Consider the following 17,029-nt stretch of genomic DNA (forward strand, 5'->3'; position numbering starts at 1 on the left):
TCCTCTGCCTCTTTCAGCTTCTTCTCCATCTCGCAAGAGAGACATCTCCACCCCCATCATCGTGACGCTCCTGACTCTGCTGCTGCTACTGCTGGCCACCTCCCTCATTGCAATGGCCCTTCTCTGTAAGTACAACCACACGTTTCCTACTTTGATCTCAATTACATCTGTCCAGGCCCCAATGGGTGGTGAGAGTGCCTCTGAGGACGTGCAGAACGACGCAACCATTTTGCTGCTTCGGGCGATCACACACAGGCTTCCATTATGTAATAAAAAATTTAAGGTCTTTTAAATGTTCATAAATGTACCAACCAAGCACGTACATAGATGTGTGGACCACATGTCTGGAGCAGCACAGGAAGACCGCCCGGAAACTATTTTGACTCCCAAACTGACCAAATGTTTTCTCTGCAAGGAGGGAGGGGATGAGGGAACCTTCCCATTGTCTCAGGGATTGGGTAATCACCATCTCAAAGGAATGGCCAGACTACCATCTGATAAAGGCATTATCAGATAACCTGCCAGACAGGAGATAAACAACGCACTCAGATTTCTGTTGTAGACCGCCCTTTCTGTGATGTAGGTATAATAATAATAATAATAATAATAATAATAATAATAATAATAATATTATAATAATAATAATAATAATAATAATAATAATAATAATAATAATAATAATAATAATTTATACCCCGCCCTCCCCAGCCAAGGCCGGGCTCAGAGCGGCTTACAAGCAATAATAAAAACAAATTGAATGATTACAACTTAAAAACAAAATTAAAATGCAACATTAAAATATGGAAACATTAAAATATTAAAATGTAGCCTCATCGCAGGAGGAGAAGGAAAGGAAAAAAGAAAGAAAGGGAGGGAGGGAATCAAATTGGTTCCAAGCGGAACAACTCTGTCTTACAGGCCCTGCGGAAAGAAATCAGATCCTGCAGGGCCCTGGTCTCGTGAGGCAGAGCGTTCCACCAGGCCGGGGCCAGTGTTGAAAAGGCCCTGGCTCTGGTTGAGGCTAATCTAACTTCCTTAGGGCCTGGGACCACAAGGGTGTTGTTATTTATGGACCTTGAGGCTCTCCGTGGGGCATACCAGGAGAGGCGGTCCCGTAGGTACGAGGGTCCAAGGCCGTGAAGGGCTTTAAAGGTCAAAAGCAGCACCTTAAATCTGACCCTGTACTCCACCGGGAGCCAGTGCAGCTTGAAAAGCACTGGGTGAATATGCTCCCATGGCAGAGACCCCGTGAGGAGCCTCGCTGCAGCATTCTGTACCCGCTGGAGTTTCTGGGACAGCTTCAAGGGCAGCCCCGCGTAGAGCGAATTACAGTAGTCAAGCCTGGAGATGACCGTCGCATGGATCACTGTGGCCAGGTCGGGGCGGGAAAGGTAAGGGACCAACTGCTTGATGCGGCGAAGGTGAAAAAATGTTGCCTTAGCTGTTGCTGCAACTTGCGCCTCCATGGAAAGGGAGGTGTCAAGGATTACACCCAAACTCTTAATGGAAGGCAATGGCACTAATTGGGCCCATGCAAAAGAAGGGAGTTGGTCCCTCATCCCCATGCCATCCCGACCCAGCCATAGGACCTCTGTCTTCGAAGGATTTAGTTTCAATCAGCTCCCACGAAACCATCCAGCCACAGCTTCCAAGCATCTGGTCAGTGTGTTCGGGGCCGAGTCGGTGTGGCCATCCATCAGCAGATAGAGCTGAGTGTCATCAGCATATTGGTGACAGCCCAGCCCAAAGCTCCGGACAATGTGGGCAAGGGGGCGCATAAAGATGTTAAAAAGCATCGGGGAGAGAATTGCGCCCTGCGGCACTCCACACACCAAGGAGTGGCGCGACGACATTTCCCTCCCTAGTGCCACCCTCTGTCCCCGACCAGAGATAAAAGAGCACAGCCAGTTACGGGCTATGCCCTGTATCCCCACATCTGTGAGGTGGTGGTCCAGAAGATCATGATCGACCATGTCAAAGGCTGCTGACAAATCTAAAAGGATCAGCAGTCCTGACCCGCCTCGATCCAGTTGTCTACGGAGATCATCTGTGAGGGCAACCAGAGCCGTCTCGGTCCCAAAACCAGGACGGAAACCGGACTGAAATGGATGATATATCGGGAGGGTGGTCTTCAGCTACACCCCTTCTGTGATGTATAGATGATGTTTCTGGGGGTGGTCTTGGACTCCAGGGCGGGCAATTTAAAATGTCTATATAAAGGCAGGCACACCTTGGTTCGGGGTTCCTCCTCCTTTTCTGCATGTGAGGGGAGCACCCTGTTGCAATAGTTCAATAAAGATCAGGCTTATGAACTGCTTTGCTTCTCAAAATAGTAGTAATAGTAATTATTATTATTATTATTATTATTATTTATTTATTTATTTATTTATTTATTTATTTATACCCTGCCCATCTGGCTGGGTTTCCCCAGCCAGATGGGCAGCTTCCAACAAAATATTAAAATACAATAGTCTGTCAAACATTAAAAGCTTCCCTAAACAGGGCTGCCTTCAGATGTCTTCTAAAAGTCTGGTAGTTGTGGTTCTCTTTGACATCTGATGGGAGGGCGTTCCACAGGGCGGGTGCCACCATCGAGAAGGCCCTCTGCCTGGTTCCCTGTAGCTTTGCTTCTCGCAGTGAGGGAACCGCCAGAAGGCCCTCGGCGCTGGACTTCAGTGTCCGGGCAGAAAGATGGAGGTGGAGATGCTCCTTCAGGTATACTGGACCGAGGCCGTTTAGGGCTTTCTCTGGTTGGCCTCTGTTATTGTCTCCTACTGATGGAGAACCTACAACGGACTCTATAAGGGCTCTTGTGTCCCCCATAAGGGAATAAGGGCAGGTTTTGTTTACGACAATTAAAAGCTAAATGCTGGTCACTGCCCACCCCTGAAAATACCCCTCAAAAATGAGAGAACCAGAGCAAAGGTGAGGTTTTTCCAAGTGGGAGGGAAATTAGCCTTGAAAAGCAATGGTGGGGAAGGAAGGGATTTGATCTAAATAGGGAAGAGTTGGCTGGCCTGCAGAAAATGCCACCGGCCCCATTGCCAGGAAGACCAGCAGAACAAAATCTTGGAAGGGCCAAAGTGCCATTGGTATTCAAGAGGCATGATCAAGGATGGCCTGTAACATCCCAGAAGATACTGCAAGGCTCCCTAGATCAGGCAAAGGCAAACTCTGGCCCTCCAGGTGTTTGGGACTACAATTCCCATCATCCCTGATCACCGGTCCTGTTAGCTAGGGATGATGGGAATTGTAGTCCCAAACATCTGGAGGGCCAGAGTTTGCCTATGCCTGCCCTAGAAGTACATGGGAATTTGCAGGAGAACATGAATGATAGGTCCCTGCCCCGTGGAGCTTACAAAATCTAGAATTTGGCAGGGCAGGTAGGAGAGGCAAGGATACTCAAATGGATTGTGGGCCGACGCAGTTCCGTTTGTGCCTCCGCTGCAGTTGGGAGGAGAACAAAAAAAAGTTCCGACCCTGTTAAAAAGAAAAGGGGTAGCAGGGAGTTCTGAGCAAAACTCCAAACTCTGAAATCTGTTCAGCATTTTCAGATTTTTGGATTTCCTACTTTGCACGCCCCCTTCACACTTCTTTCCTTCACTGGCACTTTTATTTGGAAGTTAATCCTGCATGTCTGCCATGTCAGGGCAGATAAAAGAAAGTCCTTCTTCATGCAGCGCACAGATAACCTGTGGAACCCCCTGCCACAGGACAGAGTGATGGCCACCAATTTGGATGGCTTTTAAAAATAATTGTCTAATAATATTAGACAAACCACAAGAAGGGGGAGTGCTGCTCTTGTGTTCGAATCCTGCTTGTGGGTTTCCCACAGGTCGGCCATTGGCTCGATCCAGCATGCTCTTATGATGTTCATATGGTTTGTAGATTCCCAGAAGGAGAAGAAACGCCAGGAAATCGAAGGAGCGATGGAGAAGATCAGAACCTCCCTCTTTCTGAGCAATATCTCTCTTTCACCAGCGGAAGCATCTGAGAGTAAGTTGCAAAACCCAGAAATGAGGAAAACCCTCAGAGTATGTGAGCATGGGAAGGGTTCAGATTTTTAATCGTTTCCCTTCCTTTCCTCCAGATGATTTGTGCTCTTCATCATTTAATTTGCATAATGAAAAGTGTTTGTTCTCACAGCCAAGCTAGGAAAGTACGGTGGGTTATTGTTGTGCCCATTTTACAGTTGGGAAACTGAGGCTGTGATAATAGGCCACACAATGCGTCTATGGCATAAGAAGTGGATCTAGCAGGATCAGGCCAATGGCCCACCTAGTCCAGCATCCTCTTCTCACAGTGGCCAACCAATGCCCCTATGGGAAAGCAGCAAGCAGGATCCGACCACAAGAGAAACACTCTCCTCTCCTGTAGTTTCCAGCAACTGGCAGATTTTAAATACCTCCTTCAGGGATAAGGAACACCTGTTTCTCTGATTAGAGTACCCTGTGCCTTTAAACAGAAACCCAACAGATGCAGCTGCCCCAATCACTGCATCTCAGTGATTTTCTTAGCCAGAGAGAAGTTTATGAAAATGTTACTTTTTGTTAGAATTCCTGCTCCGTGACTGCAGTCATGGGATTGTTGTCTGTCACATGACGGTATATGTTTTGACTCCACAGAGTGGGAAGTGACAGAGGCAGGATGTTTGTGTTACTGTGCTCCGTGAAGTGGGACTAGAATCATAGAATCATAGAGTTGGAAGAGACCACAAGGGCCATCGAGTCCAACCCCCTGCCAAGCAGGAAACACCATCAGAGCACTCCTGACATATGGTTGTCAAGCCTGTTGTCCTTTGTTCTTTTTCTCTTTGCTGTCTGATGCTAGAGAGAGAGGGAGCCATGTTGCAGTGCTCCATGTGTGTTTATATGTAAATAAAGTAGATTAGCCAAAATGCTGAGTTGCTGAGGTCTGTTATGCAAGCTGCACAAACTCTGTGGATCCCTAAGTGTGCTGGTATCTGTTCACATCAGTCGCTGTGATGTTCGGGCTGAAGAAAGCTTTGAAGCTCCCGAACGATCGACCAGGAGGGAGAGAACATGCAGTCGGGCATGTGTCTCTGCCAGGGTCCTACTCGAGTGTAGGACGAGCTCCTGACACTTTTCTCCTAGTCTCCCATTTCACAAAGCTCACTTTGGTCTGACACTACACCGAACTCTGCCCTTCCAGGTGTTCAGCTGCTCCAAAACATCTCTGAGGCTTTCTACAAGATCCAAACCCGCCTGGGGAACGTCAGTGCGTCAAAAACCGCTATCCAGAATCGTCACAGTAAGTAGGGGTCAAAATCAGTGACGAAGACCTCTTCCAATCCCACCTTTCCTTCAGCATCCCAAACCATCTCCGGTTCTGGACATAAGCGTTGCCAACTTCTTAAACGCCTACTGCTCCTGTAATTGAAACATATTAGGAGGTGGCAATGTTGGTCCTTATTCAATTAAAGGACTTTGCCACATGATTTCTGCATATCACGATCCAGTTAAAGTTGCAGGGGCAAAACCAAGTCCCCACCCCAACTTAAGTTATGGCGATCCTCCTGGCCAGACCTGGGGCAACCACCTCCCAAGGGAGTCTGTTCCTCTGTTGAACAGCTCTTAACATCAGAAAGTTCTTTCTGATGTTTAGTCAGAATCTCCTTCTTGTAACCAGTACATTTCCGAGCACAATTCAAAGTGTTGGCGCTGACCTTTAAAGCCCTAAATGGCCTCGGTTCAGTATACCTGAAGGAGCGTCTCCATCCCCATCATTCTGCCCGGACACTGAGGTCCAGCTCCGAGGGCCTTCTGGCGGTTCCCTCATTGCGAGAAATGAGGTTACAGGGAACCAGACAGAGGGCCTTCTCGGTAGTGGCGCCTGCCCTGTGGAAGACTCTCCCATCAGATGTGAAGGAAATAAGCAGCTATCTTATCTTTAAAAGCCATCAAAGTGCAAGTAGATAAATAGGTACCGCTCTGGCGGGAAGGCAAACGGCGTTTCCATGCACTGCTCTGGTTCGCCAGAAGCGGCTTAGTCATGCTGGCCACATGACCCAGAAGCTGTACGCCGGCTCCCTCGGCCAATAAAGCGAGATGAGTGCCGCAACCCCAGAGTCGTCCGTGACTGGACCTAATGGTCAGGGGTCCCTTTACCTTTAAGATATGTATGTTCAAATATTTCTCACTGTCCGATTTCCGTGACCATTCACCAAACTTTCCGGTCACACCTTGTACATGTAATGAACACGTAAGAATGTTCAAGAACTGTGGTTTTTCATGCCTCTGCATGACAAGCTCCTTCTTGAACTGAATGGGGGGGGGGGGAAAGTTGGCTTTAATGCAATACATAAATAATATTTATGCACACACACCATGCTTGAGCCCCCATCCCTTCTCTAGCACACATCCATTCCCTTTTTTGAGATGCCCATGCTACATCCTCGAACAGACGATGCTCAGATCCAGCCCCTCCAATCAGCCTTTCCCGCAGTTCAGGGTTCCTGAGACCCACTCCCGTTTTTTCTCCCAAAGGGGAACTCCTGGCATTCCTCTCCACAGGCTGGAAGTTTTACAACGGCAGCGTCTATTTCCTTTCCCAAAAGGCAAAGCCCTGGCAGGAAGCTGAGGACACCTGTAGAGCCCAGGGGGCACACCTGGTCTCCATCACGTCAAAGGAAGAGATGGTGAGCACACACACAGGGCCGTCTTACCCATAGGCGCTAGGAGTGCAGGGTGTTAGTTTCTGTTTGCCACTGAGCAGCTGCTTAGAGTCAAAGGCTCTGTTTACATTCCAGAGACCTTCCAGGCTGTTGGAAGTCTCACGGAGGCAGGAGACGGATGTGATGTTTACCGGCTTCCTGTTCCTTTGTTCCAGTTGCTCTCTGCTTTCATAGAGGGAGGGTGTATTTTTCTTTGCTGTCTGTGCAGTAAGAAATAAAGCATAGCGATGTAGCCATAAATCTCATCACTTCCGTGTGCTGAAAACTCTGCTGAACGGGAATGTGCCTGAGGCCTCATCAAAGGCTCAGGTCGTTAATTATTTGATGGAGGCGATTCCGAAGGACTCGGCCGGAGGAAGATGAGCTTTATCAGCTTGGCCGAGCGGAGATGCTGACATGGGGCACCCGGGCACCAGGCTGAGAGTCCGGGATCCGAGAGTTGAGTCCAGGGAAGAGCCCGTCTGTCGGTCAGAGCGCTACAGTGGGCTCTTCTGTAGGTGGCTCTGCGCCGCGAGTTCAGGGACAACCAAGCCAGCAAGACGCTGAGGCGGCCAGCCGGCTCTACCCTCCTGCGCACCTGGGACTGGGCAACCTGGGGGAGACGCTGGGCGGATCTTTGCACCCCAGAGCCACATATGCTTAAGACAGCCCTGCACACACACTTCAAAACACCTGGATTTACCTGCTCAGCTAACGAAAACACCAACACCTGGGCCGGCCCGAAACATTTTCCTGGCCCAAGCAGCTGCCTCAAGACAGCACTGCCACCTTCTTTGCTGGCCTCTGCTCCTGCGCCTTTGCCAGCAACTTAGCCTGCCAATATTACCAGGCCAGTCCCCTTCCTGGGAAAACCAGCTGCTGCTGCTCTCTACGCATCAAGCAGCTGCTAGAGACACAAGGGTTTGTTTTCTTGGTCAGTTGGCATTTCTAGAGTTGAGGGTCCTTTGCACAGAAGGGGTTAGGCACAACTCGCTGATTCCTGAAGTCCCAGACTGCCTCTGGGAACTGGTGGGGCTTACTTCTGAGTAAATGTGCGCAGGATCAAGCTGCCCAGCTGCAAATCCAAAGGCCATTTGCTGCTGAGCCAGGATTTGAGAATGGTATCCCGTCCCTGAGCCTGGTTCGTTCTCTCTCTCTCTCTCTCTCTCTCTCTCTCTCTCTGCAACCCTGAACAAACTGTTTTGCAGGAATACCTTGTCAGGGAAGCCAGAAATCAGCAGTTTTGGATCGGACTCTCTGACCGAAATACAGAAGGCGTTTGGACCTGGGTGGACGGCACAAAGTACAACGAAAAGCTTAGGTGGGTCTGATCAGCTCTTTAAAAAAGAAGAAAACACAGTGTGTGGCTTTCTGTATTCTTTCACTTCAGGTGCCCCTACAAAACAGACTTTTTCATATAGTCCTCGCCTCCGTCCCTGGAGACCCCTGGAAAAGTGCTACTCTGTGATTTCCTAAAACAAACCGAAATCAGGAAAGATAATCCCTGACCAATAGGGATCTTTGAGTAATAGGGACCCTGACTAATAGGAACACATCATGCTCCTTCTTCTGGGATAGTTTGACCACCTTTGGTCGCACTCAGCTCTCACCTGTGGCTCCTAGAATGTGTTAGCATGCGACAGCGGACACACCCCAGGAATGGCTTTGACTGGCCGGCTAAACAAGGAGAGGGGAGCTGATGGGTCTCCAGCCCTCCGTGAGTTAGGGACTTCCCCTGCATGCAAAGACAGGCTCTGGGAATTGAGCGGACGAGGCTAATAGTGAGTCCAACGGTCAAGAAGGCGGTTTCTGCACATGCTGTAGAGCATGGGTAGGCAAAGTAAGACCTGGGGGCCGGATCCGGCCCAGCCGCCTTCTCAATCCGGCCCACGGGCGGTCCAGGAATCAGCATGTTTTTACATGAGTAGAATGTGTCCTATTATTTAAAATGCATCTCTGGGTTATTTGTGGGGCATAGGAATTCGTTCATAGTTTTTTTTCCCAAATATAGTCCGGCCCCCCACAAGGTCTGAGGGACAGTGGACTGCTGAAAATGTTTGCTGACCCCTGCTGTAGAGGGAGGAGAGGGGCAGATGGGGCTCATCCATCTGGGAAGGCAGCCCATCTAGGAGAAGGAAAACTCTGATTCTAAACTTCTGGTGCCTTGTGGGACATCTTCCAGAAAAGAAAAGGCCAAGGAGTAAACTCTACACAATTCCAGAGTGGAGTCCCTAAGACGGTTGGCTGGCGCCTTGCACGCCTCCTTCCAGCAAATGCTACAGCCAAGTGGGTGCCAAAAGCATTGCTGTGCTTTCCTTTGGACCCCATCAGCAGGGCCGAGAGAGGGGTCTTAGAATCATAGAATCATAGAATCATAGAATCATAGAGTTGGAAGAGACCACAAGGGCCATCGAGTCCAACCCCCTGCCAAGCAGGAAACACCATCAGAGCACTCCTGACATATGGTTGTCAAGCCTCTGCTTAAAGACCTCCAAAGAAGGAGACTCCACCACACTCCTTGGCAGGAAAGTCCACTGTCGAACAGCTCTTACTGTCAGGAAGTTCTTCCTAATGTTTAGGTGGAATCTTCTTTCTTGTAGTTTGGATCCATTGCTCCGTGTCCGCTTCTCTGGAGCAGCAGAAAACAACCTTTCTCCCTCCTCTATGTGACATCCTTTTATATATTTGAACATGGCTATCATATCACCCCTTAACCTCCTCTTCTCCAGGCTAAACATGCCCAGCTCCCTTAGCCGTTCCTCATAAGGCGTCGTTTCCAGGCCTTTGACCATTTGGGTTGCCCTCCTCTGGACACGTTCCAGTTTGTCAGTGTCCTTCTTGAACTGTGGTGCCCAGAACTGGACACTGTACTCCAGGTGAGGTCTGACCAGAGCAGAATACAGTGGCACTATTACTTCCCTTGATCTAGATGCTATACTCCTATTGATGCAGCCCAGAAGTGCATTGGCTTTTTTAGCTGCCGCGTCACACTGTTGGCTCATGTCAAGTTTGTGGTCAACCAAGACTCCTAGATCCTTTTCACATGTACTGCTCTCAAGCCAGGTGTCACCCATCTTGTATTTGTGCCTCTCATTTTTTTTGCCCAAGTGCAATACTTTACATTTCTCCCTGTTAAAATTCATCTTGTTTGTTTTGGCCCAGTTCTCTAATCTGTCAAGGTCGTTTTGAAGTGTGATCCTGTCCTCTGGGGTGTTAGCCACCCCTCCCAGTTTGGTGTCATCTGCAAATTTGATCAGGATGCCCTTGAGTCCATCATCCAAGTCGTTGATAAAGATGTTGAATAAGACCGGGCCCAAGACAGAACCCTGTGGCACCCCACTAGTCACTCTTCTCCAGGATGAAGAGGAACCATTGATGAGCACCCTTTGGGTTCGGTCAGTCAGCCAGTTACAAATCCACTGAGTGGTAGCATAGTCAAGACCGCATTTTACCAGCTTCTTTACAAGAATATCATGGGCCACCTTGTCAAATGCCTTGCTGAAATCAAGGTAGGCGACAACCACTGCGTTCCCTTGTCGTCTGGGCAGCCCAGGACCTCCAAACACGCGGCCCAGGCTTGCATCCTGGGGGGTCACTTTGGTGTTGCTAACATAGCAGTTTGACTTCACCCGGAGAGGTGCACTCCGTTGTCTCTCGAGACAGACAGAGGCCAACAAGGAATCTGTTGCCCTGCATGCATAAAGGTAAAGGGACCCCTGACCGTTAGGTCCAGTCGTGGCCGACTCTGGGGTTGCAGCGCTCATCTCGCTCTATTTATCAAGGGAGCCGGCGTACAGCTTCCGGGTCATGTGGCTAGCATAACTAAGCCACTTCTGGCAAACCAGAGCAGCGCACGGAAACACCGTTTGCCTTCCCGCTGAAGTGGTACCTATTTATCTACTTGCACTTTGACGTGCTTTCGAACTGCTAGGTTGGCAGGAGCAGGGACTGAGCAACGGGAGCTCACCCTGTCACGGGGATTCGAACCACCGACCTTCTGATCGGCAACTCCTAGGCTCTGTGGTTTAACCCACAGCGCCACCCGCGTCCCTAAGATATATATATATATATATATATATATATATATATATATATATATATATTTTTTTTAAAGCATGCCAGCTATATAATCACAGCCTCTCGCCTTCTTTTCCAGTTTCTGGGGACAAGGACAACCAGACAACTGGCATGGAGCACCACAACACGAGGAAGACTGTGTTCACTTCACAACACACTGGAACGACATCAGCTGCACATACAACTATAAATGGTTCTGTAAGAAGGTCTTCTCCTGAGCAGATGCCCCACTGCCTTTCCAGGACAGGACTAAGGGGCCACCAAACCCAGTGTTCTGGATCCAGCAGAGGACAGCCAAAGGTCTCCGGAAGCTCATAAGCAGCTGTCACTCCAGGAGAGGCCTAGCCCCATGACTGCCGGATTTTCTTAATCGATGGGAACACTGCAGGAAAACCCTCCACCCTCTTCCTTTCCCCCAATCCGCATGTCAGAATTTTAAAGGCCTGGAGGAGGCAAGGCTGCCTTTGATGGACTTTTGCCAGACGGAAAAAGCAGGTCGAGCAATCAATTTGAGAGTTGCCTTTGTACCAAAGTCCCAAACTTTTAGTGCCCACTGAGCCCCCTACCCCATAAAAAGGATTATTCAGAAGAGCACTTTGCACAGCCCACGAAGGAAGACAATAACACAACAGAATTCAATACAGCGGCAATTTATCCGAAACCCAAATAAAGCTATTTAGTTTGATTAATTCAACAAACTTGATCCAGGGAGACCAGCTTTGCAAAGTCTGATTTACAGCTCCCGCACCCACCTGCTACCTTATTGCCCCCCTAAACGGCCTCGCTCCTGTATACCTGAAGGAGCATCTCCACCCCCATCATCCAACCCGGACACTAAAATCCAGCGCCGAGGGCCTTCCGGCGGTTCCCTCATTGTGAGAAGTAAGGTTACAGGGAACCAGGCAGAGGGCCTTCTCGGTGGTGGCGCCCACCCTGTGGAACACCCTCCCTTCAGATGTGAAGGAAATAAGTAGCTATCTTTAAAAGACATCTGAAGGCAGCCCTGTTTAGGGAAGTTTTTAATATTTAATGCTGTATTGTTTTTAACACTCGACTGGCAGCCGCCCAGAGTGGCTGGGGAAACTCAGCCAGATGGGCAGGGTAAAGATAATAAATTATTATTATTATTATTATTATTATTATTATTATTATTATTATCATTATCATCATCATCATCATCATCAGATAACCCCTCCTGCCCAGGGGGGCGGTGCCAACCACTCTGCAAACCACCAGTCTAGTTTCTTCTCACACACATGGCCATCTGTCCAGGATGCTTTAGCTGAGATTCCTGCATTGCAGGGGGTTGGACTAGATGACCCTTGCTGGGGTCCCAATTCTACGATTCTACTTCTCTGTCCTCCACACAGGCAACCAAGCAGCATGATCAGAGCTCAAGGACCAATTGCAGCCAGGCAAAATCCCTCAAGGAGGCACGAAGCAGGGCTGGAGATGGGTGTGGCAGAGTCTCGAGGGCCAGGCAGAAAGGCTCGGAGGGCCGCATTTCCTCACCTAGCCCCCCAGCCCTGAGACCTGATGGTTCTCCATCCCTGATTTATGCCATATGCTTTGAACACTGAAAAACCACAGCTATGTTTTATTATTCGAGGCAATTACAATTTCCCCAGTCAGGGCCTGTTTCAAGGGAGCAGAGAGGAAATCAGAACTCGAGTTTTGTCATGTAATATTTTATTGGACTGGGAACTGATGGAGGAAGAAGCGAAAGAAACGATGATTAAATGGTCTCAGGATCTCGGACATACAATCCATCTAGAGCAATGGGAGAAACTCTGGCGAAAGGATATACAATTTACTGCCTCATATACAATTAAAGAAAATTTTGTAAAGATGTTCTATAGGTGGTACTTAACGCCAGTTAAGTTGGCAAAGATATACAAATTGAAATCCAACCTCTGTTGGAGATGTGGTGGAGAAATAGGAACAACAAGACATATGTGGTGGAGGTGTGAGGAAATTAAGAAATTTTGGGTAGTAGTACATGAAGAACTAAAGAAGATGTTGAAAATATCAGTAACAAAGAAACCAGAGACATATCTCCTTGGATTGATAGATGAAGAGATACCACAGGGGGAAGAAAGAATTTTTCTATATGCAAGTACAGCTGCTAGAATAGTGATTGCTACTAGGTGGAAGTCACAAACTATACCCACAATGGAGGAATGGATATGTAAACTAAATGAATATTTAATTTTGGCAAAACTAACTGCTATAATAAGAAATCAGTCAAATCAAAAATTTAAAAAGGAGTGGAAGTGTTTTGATGAATATATGGCAAAATATTGCTCAAAAAAATATACGCTAATATGCCTAGATTAAAACGTGAAGTACTGGATGGAAGAAAAATTAGTAAGGAAAGATAATAAGAATATGTAGATGATTTGAGAAGGTTGTAGAATGCAAAGATTATTGTAAATTGTATAATGTGGAGGAAATCGAGTGGGGGCGGAGGGAAGTGGGAGAAAGTAGAAAAGAATAATATGACGGAGGAAATATAAATGTAATGGGGAGGAAATGGTGTTGGCTTTGGTACATCTGTATTGTAATGTAATATGTGAAAACCAATTAAAAAGGGGGAGAAAGAACTCAAGTTTTTTGGCAGAGAAGCGGTAATAAGTCTCTGAAGCCGCATCTCCTCTTCTTCCTCCTGTTTCTTCTCCATCATGCAGTGTGCCATGTGCCGTTGCTGTCGCACAGAGCACATTTCACCCACCTGCAGCCCCTCTGGGTGCTTGGGACTACAAATCCCATCGTCCAGTGCTGGCTGTGGACGATGGGAATTGTAGTCCCAAGCGCTCGGAGGGGCTGCAGGCAGGTCCAGGCTGGCATACGCAGTACGCAGCACACCAGCTGACCCATCCACAGCTGCCCGCGGCCGTTCAAGCCTCCATCCCTTTGGAGATCCTTCATTTGCAAAGCGCCGCGCTCGCCTCTCTCTCCAGGCCCAGCACAAACTGGTCGTTCAGGAAGAGCAGCTGCCCGTGCGGCAGGAACTTGTGGAGAAGGACCTCTGTCCTGTCGGCCTTGAGGACGACGTCGCTCCCTGAGCTCAGCAGCTTGAGGTGGTCGACGAGAGTCTTGGCGAGGTGCTTCAAGGTGCTCTCGGCCAGCAGGAGGTTCTCGTGGGGGTCGCAGACCAGAGCGAAGCCCAGGCACTGGATGCCCAGCCACAGAACGGTCTTGTCCTCAGAAAAGGGGTCCCCCATGGGGAGGCGGAAGACCCCCGACGGGGCATCCTGGAGAGAAACGGGTTCGTCAGGGAGCTGGGCTAGGTGCTCGGACTGAAGCTTCCCGGAGGCTTGCTGGTGGAGTTTGCAGGCTGACTCCACTTGCCTGCGAATAGAGAGGATGCAGAGTTTTGAAGTTTATCGGAGGGAGCTTTCCTTCCATGAAGGAGCTTGCGGGGAGAGAGAGAGACGCAGAAAAGTGGTGTGCATAAAAAGAGCACTGGTGGATCAGGCCAATGGCCCACCTTGTCCAGCATCCTGTTCTCACAGGGGCTGACCTGTGGGAAACCAACAAACCACTACAGTGGTACCTTGGTTCTCAAACTTAATCCGTTCCGGAAGTCCGTTCCAAAACCAAAGCGTTCCAAAGCCAAGGTGCGCTTTCCCATAGAAAGTAATGCAAAACGGATTAATGCGTTCCAGACTTTTAAAAAGAACCCCTAAAACAGCGTTAACATGAATTTTACTATCTAATGAGACCATTGATCCATAAACTGAAAGGAATAATCAATGTACTGTACTATAAAATAAATAAGACAGTATTGTAGATGATAAAAATTAAAATTATTATTTTTTTCTTACCTGCTCTGATGATAGACATTGTTTGGATGGGGGGCTTTTATCCATTTCCACAGTCATACAATCAATCAATCAATAGCTGAACTGGGTTACACACAGTCACAAAAACAAATGAACCGAAAAAGCCTCAAAAACAAAAACGCAAAATAAATAGCAAAAAAACCCCAACAACGCCAAACTTAATCCATTCCGGAAGTCCGTTTGACTTCCAAAATGTCAAAACCAAGGTGCAGCTTCTGATTGGTGCAGGCACCCTGGAAACAATAGCCAACAGCCGCGTTGGACGTCTGGCTTCGGAAAAACGTTCGAAAACCAGAACCAAGGTACCACTGTCAACCAATGCGCCCCTTTGGTTCCAGACAGTACATGCGTAGACGAGTCTTAAAAGCCCGGGACACAAATTTTCATGGCCCTCTAGCGGCTATGGTGGCTCATTCACCAGAAGTGACGTATTTAACATTAATTCTGGAAGTTTATATTCCATTCTGACCAAACTAAGCCGCCTGGTGTACATTTTCCCCTAGGAGGCTGAGTTTGGTCAGAATCACGTACACTCTTCTAGAGCACAGCACGAGAGTTGTGTTACCTGGCGACGGCCAGGATCTGCTCCTTCTTGCGCAGCCGCTCCTTCTCGCGATCCTGGGGACCAGCATCTTCCAACCCTTCAGGGCCGAAGACCCTGGAATAGAGCACTCGGCAGCAGCCAGCCTCTTCCCCGGGTCGGCAGCGTAACGTCTGGATGAAGAAGGCATGGACCATGGCAGGAGGCTGGTCACTGGGAGAGAACACAGGATAGCTCAGTCGGTAAAGTAGACTCTTTTTCCAATAATTTTTTATTGTTTTCTTTGCATATGCTTTCTTACCATACATTAAAAGACACCTGCTTCTTGGGAGAAAAGCAATGACAAACCTAGACAGCATCTTAAAAAGCAGAGACATCACCTTGCCAACAAAGGTCCATATAACAAAAGCTATGGTTTTTCCACTAGTGATGTATGGAAGTGAGAGCTGGACCACAAAGAAGGCTGATCGCCGAAGAATTGATGCTTTTGAATTATGGTGCTGGAGGAGACTCTTGAGAGTCCCATGGACTGCAAGAAGATCAAACCTCTCCATTCTGAAGGAAACCAGCCCTGAGTGCTGACTGGAAGGACAGATCCTGAAGCTGAGGCTCCAAGACTTTGGCCACCTCATGAGAAGAGAAGACTCCCTGAGTCTATATGTTGAAGAATGTATGGTTGTTGTTCTTCAGTCGTTTAGTTGTGACCGACTCTTCGTGACCCCCTGGACCAGAGCACGCCAGGCACTCCTGTCTTCCACTGCCTCCCAGTTTGGTCAAACTCATGTTCATAGCTTCGAGAACACTGTCCCACCATCTCGTCCTCTGTCGTCCCCTTCTCCTTGCGCCCTCCATCTTTCCCAACATCAGGGTCTTTTCCAGGGAGTCTTCTCATGAGGTGGCCAAAGTATTGGCTTCAGGATCTGTCCTTCCAGTGAGCACTCAGGGCTGATTTCCTTAAGAATTGATAGGTTTGATAGGTTTGATCTTCTTGCAGTCCATGGGACTCTCAAGAGTCTCCTCCAGCACCAGAGTTCAAAAGCATCCATTCTTCGGCGATCAGCCTTCTTGATGGTCCAGCTCTCACTTCCATACATCACTAGTTCGAGTCCTACGTTGGGGAAAAGATTTCTGCATGGCAGGGGGTTGGACTAGAGGACCCTCAGGCTTCTTCCAACTCTATGATTCCAGTCACAGCCTTATGCTCCATGAATTTGTTTCTGAACTAGGAGGTTCCTTGCAGCAACCTTGGCTAAATATCCACTGACATGCACCTTTTCCTCTCCAGGTTCAGAGGCAGACACTGGGCGGCCATCTGCTGGGAATTCCGTAGCTGAGATCCCTTCATTGCAGAACTAGATCTGATCCCCACAGCAGTAACACTGTGAAATGGGAGACGCAGGGGCTGACCCCGCTCCCTCTCAGCTCTAACCACTGAGCAACACTGCCTCTCCTGCGAAGAGCCGCCCGCGGAACTTTCTGCCACAGGAGCATTGCCAGCCCCCCCCCCAAGACGCCCCCACTGACCCGTCTTCCCGGCGGCAGCGGCCAGAGGCTCCCGGACCCTCCGAGAAGCGAAGGCGAAGCTGCAAGACAGCGGCTTCTAAAGGGGAGGAATTGGAGAAACTACATTTCCCAGCATGCCGCGCGGGTTGAAAGTGGGCGCAGCCGCCCGCTGGAACGTTCCGCTATGCACTCTGGGAAATGTAGTTTTGTGGCACAAAGCTGGCCGCCCGTCCTGACTGCCGCTTCCTTTCGCCAAATGCGCATGCGTCTGCCTGCTATTCTTACTATGATTGGCTAAAGGGCTAAAGGAGGCGCGGCTTCACAATTTCCGGGTCCACAGAGCGGTGGGCGTATCCCAAGTGCGAGTGGCAGGCGCTCGGCCAATAGGAG

At 48.8% G+C, this 17,029-nt stretch overlaps 2 protein-coding genes across 2 annotated transcripts in view; one reads left to right on the forward strand and one right to left on the reverse strand.

Moving 5' to 3' along the window:
* The window catches only part of LOC310742420 (C-type lectin domain family 4 member F-like), a 21,469-nt gene extending 8,870 nt beyond the window's left edge, over nt 1–12,599 (forward strand). The window contains exons 2-7 of the mRNA XM_083571918.1: nt 18–125; nt 3,889–3,996; nt 5,173–5,271; nt 6,507–6,658; nt 7,882–7,994; nt 10,830–12,599. Of these exons, the coding sequence (XP_083428044.1) occupies nt 18–125; nt 3,889–3,996; nt 5,173–5,271; nt 6,507–6,658; nt 7,882–7,994; nt 10,830–10,968 (719 nt within the window). The 3' untranslated portion in view covers nt 10,969–12,599. The remainder of the gene's footprint in view (nt 1–17; nt 126–3,888; nt 3,997–5,172; nt 5,272–6,506; nt 6,659–7,881; nt 7,995–10,829) is intronic.
* On the reverse strand, nt 12,418–16,752 carry AP5S1 (adaptor related protein complex 5 subunit sigma 1). The gene is made up of 3 exons (XM_083571975.1): nt 16,661–16,752; nt 15,161–15,349; nt 12,418–14,101 (listed from the first exon to the last, which is right to left on the reverse strand). Exons 2-3 carry the CDS (start codon nt 15,331–15,333, stop codon nt 13,675–13,677), a joined length of 600 nt encoding a protein of 199 aa, XP_083428101.1. The 5' UTR covers nt 15,334–15,349; nt 16,661–16,752; the 3' UTR covers nt 12,418–13,674.
* Nucleotides 16,753–17,029: the final 277 nt, after the last annotated feature.

This window comes from Podarcis filfolensis, assembly GCF_964270895.1.
Source record: "Podarcis filfolensis genome assembly, chromosome: 9".
NCBI classification, from domain to species: domain Eukaryota; kingdom Metazoa; phylum Chordata; class Lepidosauria; order Squamata; family Lacertidae; genus Podarcis; species Podarcis filfolensis.

What these genes read in the sequence shown, in the direction of transcription:
- AP5S1 (XM_083571975.1), bottom strand. Translation starts at nt 15,333, where the DNA reads ATGGTCCATGCCTTCTTCATCCAGACGTTACGCTGCCGACCCGGGGAA. An exon ending in CAGATCCTGGCCGTCGCCAG is followed by an intron (nt 14,102 to 15,160) that starts GTAACACAACTC and finishes CTCTATTCGCAG; the next exon opens with GCAAGTGGAGTCAGCCTGCA.